The following is a 12166-nucleotide window of genomic DNA, read 5'->3' as shown; positions in this document are numbered from 1 at the left end:
ACTTTTGTGGCAAGTTACGGATCTGGGAATCCAGGGCTCAGCACTTGCCTGGCTCACCTCCTTCCTACAAAACCGTTCCCAGAGAGTCCAATTAACCGATCTGGTGTCTGATCCAGCTACTCTCTCGTGTGGTGTACCGCAGGGCTCAGCACTTTCGCCCCCTTCTTTTTAACGACTATTTGCAGCCTCCGATCTCCGCACTAAACCAGCTGGAGTGTCGGATCTATAACTACACCGACACCCAATTTATCGTCCAGATCGACAGTTCACCATCAGCCCACCTAAAGATGCAAAACATCCTAAAATTTACTGTCAACTGGATGGCGGCAAACTCTTTAAAGATAAACCCCGACAAAACAGAGGTACTGGCGGTCACCACAGCCCCAAACCCTTGGAACGATCTTTACTGGCCTAAGGAACTGGGGCCTTTTCCAGAACCAGCTATGGCCGTAAAAAGTTTGGGCATCAAGATTGATGCCAAACTATCTATGGCACAACAGGTGTCGGCAGTCGTAGCAGCCTGTGTTGGACTGTTGAGACAATTGCGAAAACTGTCCCTGCTCCTCACCTTTGCCACCCTTGGACGGGCAGTTTCAGCCCTGATTCTGTGGCGCCTGGACTATGGCAACTCTCTGTACTCTGGCACCTCACAACAACTAGTGGCTAGTCTACAGGTTGTCATGAATGACACAGCCAGGTTGACCTTTAAAAAACCAAGACGGGCACATGCCACTCCTCTACTACGCGACTTACGCTGGCTTCCGGTCAGTCAAAGAATCAAGTTTAAGCATCACTCATAAAACCCTGTATGGTAAAGCCCCGAGGTACATCAAGGACCGCCTAACCAACTATGTCCCCAGGAGGTCGCTTCGGTCAGCAGAAGCCAACCTACTGGTATGGCCCGCTTCAACCTGTCCTCTATGGGCGGGAGAGCGTTCTCGACTTCTATCCCCCAAGCAAGGAATAGCCTCCCGGCAAGTCTTTGCAAAGAAGCTAACCTCCTTCCCTTCAGGAAGAGGCTGAAGACGCTGCTCTTCTCAGAGGCCTGGGGCATTATCTAAGCAGCCCACCTACCCCTCCTGGCTCAGGTGCACCCTTATCATAGCGCTTAGAGACCCCTGGGTGATAATGCGCTCTATAAATCCAACTACAATTACAATGACAATGACAAAAGATAAGTCTTCAAAGCTTTCCTGAAAAAGCTCTCGATCCTCCAACCGGAGGTGCACGGGAAGTTTATTCCAGTACTGGGCAGCCAACAGGTGGAACGAGCATCCACCCATCCTAGCTCTCTTAGTCGCAGGAACGCACACCAAATCCATCCCACATGATCTTAGTTGGCGGGTAGGGGCATAGAGGGTTAGTAGCTCCGACAAATAGGAGGGGGCAGTCCCCTGTAGAATGCGGTGATACACACATTGCCTTAAACAGGACTCTCTCCCTTATCGGCAGCCAGTGTAATGCAGTGCTACTTGGCATGGCACACAGTGTGCCATGTAGACTATCATGTCTGCACCAGGCCAGGAATGCAGCAGTAGCAGTCTACTTTGCCTAGGTGACGGGTCCCTAGGGGACCCTCTTCAACCTTAATGCCCTAGGTACCATTTACTAGGGACTTACAGGGGCCCTGAAGGGCAAATTATGGAATAGTTTTAGGGAAGAGGCAGAGGCATAGGGGACTTGGTTGGCATGGACCCTGTGCACTACAATCAAAACATCAATTTCCAGGCAAAAGATGGGGGGCTAACCATGTCAAAGAAGACACTCTCACAAAACAAAAAGCCCAACTGTCAACTACACCCAGTCATTTGACCCAGAGACAGGCTGCAGGCACTAAATGGCCAAGGTAGAATAATACCAACTTTCTAAACGTGGCATTTTCAAAATGGTTATTTAAAATTAGACTTCACCATAAGTTAGGATTTATATAACAATTCCAAAGATACCAAACATGAACTGGTTACCTACTCCCATTTGGAAATTACAGCTTATTAAAAGTAACTCCAATGATATCCTATGGGAGAGGTATGCTCTTTCATTACAAGGGCATGTAAAACTTGTCCTGCTTTTTAAATGCATTGCACATTGCCTCCAATGCCTACACTAGGGGTGACTTACGTGTATTAAAAAGGAAGGTTTTAACCCTAGCAAAAGGTTTATTTTACCAGGTTGAAATGGAGTTAAAAACTGCACACATGGGCCTCAGACATGTTTAAAGTACTACTTAAGTGGGTAGCACAGTCATTGCTGCAGGCCCGCTAGTAGCATTTAATTTACAGGTCCTGAACACTGGTAATGACACGTCATTAGCGATTTACAAGTGCATTAAATATGCCGATTGGGTATAAGCCAGCGTTGCCATGTTTTAAGGAGTGAGCACATGTAGCTTAGCACTAGTTAGCAGTGGTAATGCGTGCAGTGGTGGAAGGCCAGCAACAACGCGATCAGCAAAAATAAGGGGGAGGAAGGAAAAAAGTTTGGGGGAAGACCACCCTAAGGCTGACAGATCTAACAGTGATGAATACCACATCCATCTAGGTATACAAGAGCTATCCCTGCCCTCTATGAACTGTTAATGAGATGCTTGCTGCATTCTGAAAGGTACTCTTCTCGAAAAAAAACTGTGGCATCAGTGTAGAAACAGAGGTAGAAAAATAGTTTATAGTATTCCCATAAAGGGGTGCAACTGAAGGTGAACAGAGTTATGAGGGGCACTATCATGAGGAGAGGAGCCAATGACAGTCAACATGTGCGTTTTATTTTTTTATTTTTTACAAACTGTCCCTAAATTAGTAAGCAACAAGGTAAAATGCGATTACAATTCAGTCCTGCTAATTGGTCACAAACAGACTGCATTTTAAAATAGCTGAGGTGGTTAAGTACGCTTTTAAATGGGTTGGAAAGATGAGGCCCAAGTAAAGGCTGTTCCTCACCCACCTGATCCTACTCCTAACTACCTGGTCTTCCTATTCCTACTGGTCTGCTTTTTGGTCCTCCTCCTCCTGGTCTTGGTGCTTGGCCTTTACCCCACAAGCCATGGTTCTGAACTTGTCGTCCCTTTTTCCTCTCTCCATCCTGGTCCTTCTCCTCATCGCCATCACCGCCCTACTGGTCCTCCACTTTGTGTTCTGCTATTCCCCGCTTCTTTCGGACCTCCACCAGGAGCAGTTTCCAATCCTCCCTCTCCCAATCTTCCTCATCCTGTTCATGGTCCTCCTCTTGGCCGTTAAATAGCCTTTTTAGTCTTGGAACTCCTTCAGGTACAGGTTTTTTCTGATCCTGCTGCTAATATTTATCCTGATGGAACTGGTCTCTCCACCTTCATAGTTCCCCGGTCCTCCTTATCATTCAGGTCCTGATCAGCCTACCCTGGTCTTCTTTGCCCTCAATTCCTGGTAGAGTTATGGCTCCTCTTGGTTCTCCTGATCTTAATCCTATTGATGTAGATACTCCTGGCGCTTGTTTTCATAGTCCTGGGTCTCGTAATTATAGTCCTCCGGCCTCCTGTAATTGTCCTTCTGGCCCGGGTCTGTTATAATGTATTTGTTGCATTCAGGTAATGCATCCCTAAACCATATCAGTTCAAGTCTTCTTTGGTGCTTCTGGAACATGTGAGGATAGATTTGGTTGGTGGTAACCAAATAATGGTAAAAAGAAAATGATACATGGTGGCCCTCCATATTGCTTAATATTAATCTAGCAAAATCACACTATACAGAGTTCGAAAATCAGTTTGGTGATCATAAAATGACAAGCAAATAGGTTTTCCATACAAATATAGAAAAGCTAACCGGTTACATTTTAAATCTAGTATGGTCATATATCAAGGACTATTTTTCGCCACATTTTCTGGAGTGAAAAAAAACAACCATAGCAAGCCAAGTATAATACAGAATACAAAATACTTTGCCTAAGAGGAAATAGAACCAAAGTACCATAAAAAGTAGTCTTTATTTTACAGGTTAAGTGATATGAAAATTCAGCTCCAATTTGTACGTGATATAAAAATTTACATCCAACTGAATTATTTGTCTGACCACATCACTTGGCACAACAAAACATTAGACAACAAAAAAATTAAGTTTAATCTGAAACCAATAAAGATCACATATTTACAATGATAGGAGAAGTGGAGGTTCTAATTCGTTTACGTTTTATAACAAAAGAAAATAGCAAAGTCTTAGATTAATTGCACACCTCCTAACTTCACTTTCACTGGATTTAATAAGGGACACCACACGCCCTTCATCCTCAATGCTTGCCTGATAGTTGCTGCTACATCATAGTTAACTCTTACCAGCTAATTGCCAACATCCAAACTAGCGTTTAGAACTTAAATGAAATAAAGTCTGACCATTCCATGCTCTAGTGTTGTCCCTCCATCAGAATTAGGGTTTAGTCTCCCGAAAATCCAGGGCATGGGCCCCTCCAGCAGGCACGCGTTAGCAACATTCAAGCTGAACTGGGTAGAAGTGTATAACTTCCACTGTGATCGTCTACTCGCATAACTAATAGCTGCCTAGAAACTAAAATCCATGCCAACAACCTTTTTGAATCCAAGTGCCACAAGCCCACCATGTCTCAGCAGCAGCAACAGCAGGCCAGTGTCTACTTGAAGCAGATCTGAGAAGGCTACCGTTCTTGGAACATTTGTGAGCTGTACAGTAGAGCATTTAGGTAAAATAATGAGGCTTCTTCACATTAATTCCATACTCTGATAACGCTGGTGCCAAATCTTCCATGGTGAGTGTGTATTTTTTATCCTGAATAAGAGACAATAGTGAAAAGAACGTAAATGAACAGCAAAAACAAAATTCATAAGGCAATAAAATTACATAGACGCAGGTACACAGTGTGTAGCATTCATGATAGTAAAATTAATACAATGGGCAGAGAATATTGTAATTCAAAAGCTTTCACATATTCTCTCCACATTGAGTATATTCAAAAGATACACACAGCAAACAGTTATTATACACAACACCAGTTAATGGTGTCTCAATGCGGTTCAGCCTAAGTGTAGAGATAAATATGCACACAGCAGTCATTAAATAGCTAAAAATTTCTGTTTTCTCCATCTGAGCAGGTCATGGAGACCTGGGCCTATACAGAAGGCTGGTGTGTTGTAGCCATAGCTATGGTTTCTTGGAGTGGAGTGTTGCGATTAGTAAATAGTTATGTAGATGCCACAAGCTAGCTTAAGTATTCACCTCATTAAAACTAGGGCCATAGAGAGGCAATAGCTAGTTGAAAAATAAGAAGACATCAAGTAGAACTGACAACGTCAATACCATAATTAATAAGTAAGGGGTCAACATATTATGGTGGGAAATATTAAAAGCTCTTTAGGATCACGACAGCGAATCTTAATTCTAGCTGCTACTCATTATACAAGATTAATGCCCACCTTTGTAACAACTAAAATAGCCAAATCTCTAGCCTGCACAACTAAAGTTTAAGAGCTCAAATTAAAGTGTTAAGCAGACCCGAGTTTACTCTTTTAGACGGGAGACTTGCCTGTACATACCTTGCTTTTGTTGCGAGAGCTAACCGAGGCCGTTCCCTTCATCTTGCAGTGTTGTAAGGCATCATTGGCAATATCCGAAATGAACTTCTGAGCAGCCAAAGATATTAAGCGAATTCTATAAAAAACAATGGCAAATACTTTGAATAAATTCAAAACTGTTGCAAATTTTACAAATCGAAAAAAAATAATCAACTTTTTCACTGGTGTATTAGAAGAGAGGTTAGCTAATAGTTTTCTAGACCTGGGCTGCGTTAAATAGGAGGTTCATGTTTAGAAGTCTGTATAAACAATTTAAAAGCTAGATACTGGAGCGGATAGGCTCTTCTCAAATCTACTCGTTCAGGACGGCTTCTCTCGCTCTTCTTTCTGGCAGCCTGACTGTATCACGCAGATGTGGACACAACCCCAGGCACAGCACCCTCACTCAACATGTGATGCGGGAGGGTGTGGAACCTCTACGCTAAGGAGAAACTCCCAGCTATTGCGCAGGACAGAATGGCCAAATTAGATAACATGGCGACCATTCACCACTTACATAAGGCGACAACACAGAACGGGCGGCTTACACCGGACAATGTAGAAAACACTACGGGCCTCAGATTTGTGGATGAGGTCTCCCTCCGAGATGGAGGATGACCCGGCCTAACAAATAATTGCCAGGCCTAATACCAGTAGGACCCCCCTCCTGACTATGTCGGTGCAACAAATTGCTGTCTATTTTGCATAAAAAGTAATGTTCAAGACGGGCTGGGGAGAGATCTTGCCACACGATCTTAACTTGAGGATGTTGAACTTGCTAGATAAATCATGTCATGTGACTCTGGGGTGTGGATGAATACCAATTTCCTCCCGATAATAGCTTTCAAGGATGTACACGATGACTGTGCACAGCATGCCACATTTCCTTAACCCAAAATGTTAAAGTTGTAAAACAAAAAATAAAAGCTAGATACTGCTTCAAATCGGTAACATTTTTCTAGTGCACAGCCGTTAACCACTTGTAGGTTGCAGCAGCATGCATCTTAAATAAAAAGAACAGCTTCCCCTATCCCCAACAGAATCGCCTTAGGCTCCACCCAAGAATGTCTCCTGTCAGGACAGTTTTTTTTGTGTGTCTGTATACCACGGTCATCAAAGGAACCACGGCTAGGCCTGGTCTTTTAAATTACCTCGATTTCTCCAGTTCTGTTTATTAATACACATTTGAGTACAGGGTGTCTTCTTGAAGTAACTCTGTCTTTGGGGGAAGTGCAAGTAGGGTTCTCCAACTGTGAAAGCCTGGATTCCACGTACTCTTCTCACTGATAAGATGGCTAGTATAGTCATTGTGTTCCAGGTGAGGTATTTTATAACCAATCAGTGGATTTACATTTAAAGGAACTGACACTAACTCGAAACGTCCAGTTCCCCCATTGCTGGCGGGGTCCTTGGTGGTGGGTACAATCTGAATAGACCTTTTAAGAAGTCCTTAACAATTTTATAGGACCCAAGTAATGGCTCATTTGTGAGTGACTATCATGTGAGCCTGCTATCAGAGTAACTTTGAAGAAGAGTGCATCAGGCTGAGCAAAAGTCACCCTGATGGACAATATTCTTGATCAGGTCCGGCAGTCAGGAGCTAGATATGTGCTAAATGTGCAGAGTCGTGGCTGCCTGAGCTGAACTTTGCCACAACCCATTGGGAGCAACCTCAGCCTGGCAAAAGAAACCTCAAGGTCCTCTCCCTCATGATGTGAGAGATCGGCACAGATTACTTTGTACCCGAGCGCTTCAGTTTTAAAACCATGAAGTGCTCAGGGCAGAGTCGATCAGTGACAACTTGCCACGGAGTGAGATGGGGTCAGCAAGTATCACTGAACCTATCCCAGTCTGCGATGAGTGAGGGAATGCTGCCTCCTCTCACTGGTGGGCCAAAGGTAAGCAACGAGAGAAGTCAGCAGCCCCAACCCTCCTGGGACCTCCAAGGCTTTCCTCTTCGAGAGCTGTAGGGCAAGAAGGTTTTCTATTTTTGAACGTTTGGTGCATGCATGAATAAATATATGAATGTTGTTTGTGAATTGGTGTGTGCGCGCTTGTTTCTGAATGCATGGGTGCGAGTGAGTGTACATGTGTGCATGTGTACCACACGCCACCTATCCCAGTCAAAATTACTGACCGCCACTGCCTAGAAGGCACCTTCCGAGATGCACTTGGACTTCACTCAATAGCTTGGCAAGTGAGATAATGAAGCAGCGAGGTTGGTCTTTTTGGATTCACAATTGTTCTTCTTGTATCCATGACTGTGCTTAAGAACTCTAATCTTTGAGAGTGTGTGAAGGATAATTTGCTTACGGTCACCTTGAAGAGCTAAATGCAATCTGTAATACAGCATCTTGTAGATGGTAAAGACAAGCATTTGGCCATCCAATTGTCTAGATATTGATAGGTCTGCTGCTCTAGATGTTGGAGATGAGCTGCTACTGGGGCTGGGCATTCGGTAAATATTCTAGGAACAGAGCGAAGGTCAAAAGGTAGAAAACAAAACTGATAAGTGCTATCAGCCACCTAGAATATTAGGAAAATGCAATGTTTTAGGTGAATTGGTATGTGGAAATATTCATCCTTGATATCCAACAATGCCATATGCTCGTTATTCATGATTAACTGTAGCCCCTCTTAAAGTGTTACCATTCTGAAAGATGGTTTCCTTACAAACAGGTTAAATGGGTCTCCACTTTTTTTAAGCCTTCTTCCTTCCGAGTAAGTACTTGAAATAGAACCAGATACTATGGCTCCTTTCTATAGCATACTGCTAACCTCTGCGGTCAACAAACTTAAATGCTTGGGTTCAACTTGTTTGAGGTGTTGTGTTGGACCCTGAATTAATTCGAGCTCATGGTCACTGAATGACATAAAACACCCACTTGTCTGACTATTTCGGCACGCTTGTTGTAGAAAGTAGGAAATTCGCCCACTTCAGTGCCCGAAATCACACAGGGTCTGAAGACAATAGCCAGTGCCTTCCACTTGTCCATGAGATCTAGCGTCCTGAACCTTTGGCACTAGGTTGAGGTCTTACTGTAGGTCTGAGTTTGAAATGGTCTATATGCTGGCTATTGTTGCTGCTGAGGGGTAAAGAATTGCCAATACTCTTGAGGTTGGTATGTTGGGCATCGGTATGGCTGGTGTAACCTGCGGGCTGGGTACTGTTTTATTCTGCCACAAAAGGATTGTGGCTATCACAATGTCCCCAACGATCTGGCACTTTCAGTATCTGTAAATATTTTGGAATGCATTGTCAACATACTTTCCAAATAGCAGTTACCATCACACAGCATGTTTGTGATTTTGTTTTGGACCTTTAGCCTAAACGTAGTTGCTTTTAAGCACCCCTGCCTACTGAAGACCGCCACTACAGCGAACTGATGATTGCTATTTCCATAGCAGAATAAATGAGTGCTGAAGAAGGACTTAAGGATAAGATGGAGGCCCTCATCAGCGGTTGCACACAACCACAATTTGACATCAGGATGCCTATTTCTGCACGCAGTAGCTACAGCAGCAATTTCAACCAGATAAGGAGAGGACAGGAGAAAGCAAATGGTACATCCATCAAAAGACAGTTTCTCCCCATCTAACATTTGCTAATGAGCTCATTATTGGATTAATTGTTACAGGGACAGCAGCAAACCCCGAACAAGTATTTGCAAAGCCAATAAGTCACGCCTATGCAAGAGCTATTGGCATTTCCAATGTGTTTTAGCCATGTTGTACACCAGCGTGGCTGGGAAGAGGTGTGGCGCAGCAGCCAGGGCGCCTGACTCCAGAACACAGGTGTTCACGGTTTGATCCCCGGCGGCAGGTTAGCCCAGCACCATGCGACTCCGTGCAATAACTTGCTTAATCTTCCCAGCGGCCCCCAACGCCTTAACACCCTCAGGAATTATTTTTGCTTTACAAATACTGGATTTTGTTTCATTTCAGCATGGCTAACAGTGCAAGGACTTAGAGTGTCATGGCAGGGCGGAGAACAGTGTGGTGCTGGGTGGAGTAGAAGGGCGTAGCCTGAAGTATGCAAGGTGAGGTAGCGCACTGCCATTTCAGAAATCACATACAATTGAAAGGACTATTACATTTGCACAGACATACAGTTCTACTAATAAAACTATACAGCGCACAAACTATGTGTGGAAATGTCATCACCTAGTGTACAGATTGGTGTTGATCGTATTAAAACATTTGCTGCCACCACACTTCAGAATTTCAAACAAAATATACTTCATTTGCGCTTTCCTAATTCGGAGAGATTCTCAAATATCTGCACAGGTCATTTAAATGTTGTTGTGTGATAGAAAAAGGCCCTTCCTTTCACAGCAAGATCGCCACTTTAATCCTAGCACTTTAAAAATCAGAGAAAGAAAAGTTAACACCAACCTCCCCGGATAGACAGAGACCGACATTTAACCTTAGTCTCTGAATGCACGGCAAACGTGACAATATAAGAACAAGATTTAAAGGCCTGTTTACGGATTGTGAGCACTTATGAAAGAATACAGTAAATAGACTATGCTCCATGAGAGGGGTGAACTCAAGCCGGACAGCCTAAAACAAATAAAGCCCGCAAATAGAAAGCAAGCAAATGTGAGTTACAAGACACAAACCCAATGGTAAGCAAAGGGTGGAAAGCATACCCAGGGAAGCTTTCAGAATGTCCAAGATTTCGTTAATAGACCAGACAGCTGCCATGTCTGGTAGGCTTGGACCTATAAAGTAAATCTAACTTCATCACTATCCACATTATATTCTGTCTTCCCACAAGGGAAGTGGCATCATGCGGTCTTACAAGGTAAATGGATTTAATTAGAAATGGTATCTTGGAAGGGATATAAACCCCCTTTGAGGATTAGCTGCTGAATTCCACTATTCAGTGGAGCGACGAAGGCACTAGCCAATGGGCCAAGAGTACCGTCCTGTACTTTCCAGACTTTTGCCTTGCAAGATCTTTTGCTTGAAGGGAAGACTGACAATCTTAACATTGATAAAGAGTCCAGTACATATGGGGGAAGTGTACTGTACAATTTAGAACAGTTACCTGCACATATATTGTATTGCATTTCATATAGCACTTACTACCCCTGACGAGGTGTTGAAGTGCTTTTTGGGCAAGTAACACGCTACTCCGGAACCCATAAAGGATCAGTGGTGAATTAGTATAGTGAAATTTGAAAGTAATTTGAGTGGTGGATATGTTAGTCAGTTATTTGGAGTCAGAAGGATAATGTGGGTTTAGAAGAGGGAAAATGTTTGCATTTATATAACGCTTGCTACCCCTGATGGGGTGTTGAAACGCTTTTTTGGTGAGTAGCAAGATACTCCGGAACCCATAAAAAATTAGTGGTGAATTAGTATAGTGAAATATGACTAACATATCCACCACTCAAAATACTTGCAGTTATTTGGCTTGAGAAGGATAGCAGAGGGATAGCAGAGGGGAAAAGGTTTGCATTTATATAGCGCTTGGTACCCCTGATGGGGTGCTGAAGCGTTTTTTTGGTGAGTAGCACCCTACTCCGGAACCCATAAAGGATTAGTGGTAAACTAGTAGAGTGAAATTAATTTAAGAGGTGGACATGTTAGTCAGTTATTTTGATTGAAAAGGATAGTGGAGGGATAGAAGAGGAAAGGATTTGGACATTTTTTAGTTTTTCGTTTTGGAGGTCATAGCAGGAGGAGGGTTGGGATGAGAAAAAGGGGTGTGAAGGCAATCCGCAGGACATCATTATCATAAAAAAAGTTTCACTTGAGCCCCCCCATATGCAAACACAAAGAACGGAGGTTCACCTAACTAGTGATTATTGACAATATTAATCAATCAAGTTTGTTTTTTGCATCAGGGAATTTTAATTACAGTCTTTCAAAGATAGTCTACCAAAGCCATTTTAGAGAAATTTCAATATTTGGACATTATGAGTAGTCATGCACCATACTAGGTAAAACTTCAATGGTGGCAATCCAGGCTTTATTTATGGACACCGTCATTTGTGCGGACCGGTTTCATCCTAAGCAACCGACTACAGAATAACGCAGAGTGGTCCAACCATCCAGTCTACATCTGGACAGTAGGAGTGTTTTCTCCATACTTTATCGTATACACGCTGAAGTGTATCCCTTAGTACAGAGACTCAGTTAACCTGGAGATTTCTTTGGTCAGTCATTGTGGTTCTTGCCGTATAAGTGAATTTTTTTATGTTTTCGTATTTGAACTTCTCCCCCCTTCAGCCCCCCGGATACCCTCCAGGTTCCTTCCCACTTGTTTGAATTTGTTCATTCTGCACCCAGAGGATGGTGCAACCTATATTGTGGGTCTTCATTGAAATGTGCGTCGGCGTTTACATGGCCTTGGAATACAAGGACCATAACATTTGATAAATTCAACCATTCAGGAATCAAGTGATCCTATTGATGACTGCAAACTTATGGTCTCTGTATAATATGCATGTAAAATAAGCTTCCCAATGTTTAAAGTAAGGGGTTCTAATTTCAGTATAAGTTGTCCTACATGTATAAATACTGTTTGATTGTATTGATTTTGTGTTGTACGTCTATGGATGACTGATATATATGCAGTATGATTCAGTTTTGATTGTGTCTGTTGTGGGG

The 12166-nt window shown here is 43.1% G+C and overlaps 1 protein-coding gene across 1 annotated transcript in view; it reads right to left on the bottom strand.

Annotated features, from left to right (window-relative positions):
* Window positions 1–3932: 3932 nt before the first annotated feature.
* TAF10 (TATA-box binding protein associated factor 10) overlaps window positions 3933–12166 on the bottom strand; it is a 68169-nt gene continuing 59935 nt past the window's right edge. The window contains exons 4-5 of the mRNA XM_086933761.1: window positions 5528–5642; window positions 3933–4763 (exon numbers count right to left, since the gene is read on the bottom strand). Coding sequence (XP_086789887.1) covers window positions 4674–4763; window positions 5528–5642 — 205 coding nt within the window. The 3' untranslated portion in view covers window positions 3933–4673. The remainder of the gene's footprint in view (window positions 4764–5527; window positions 5643–12166) is intronic.

Source organism: Lissotriton vulgaris, chromosome 8, assembly GCF_964263255.1.
Source record: "Lissotriton vulgaris chromosome 8, aLisVul1.2, whole genome shotgun sequence".
Taxonomy (NCBI): Eukaryota; Metazoa; Chordata; class Amphibia; order Caudata; family Salamandridae; genus Lissotriton; species Lissotriton vulgaris.
The sequence above is the reverse complement of the archived record's forward strand: the minus strand, read 5'-3'. Positions and strand labels throughout refer to the sequence as shown.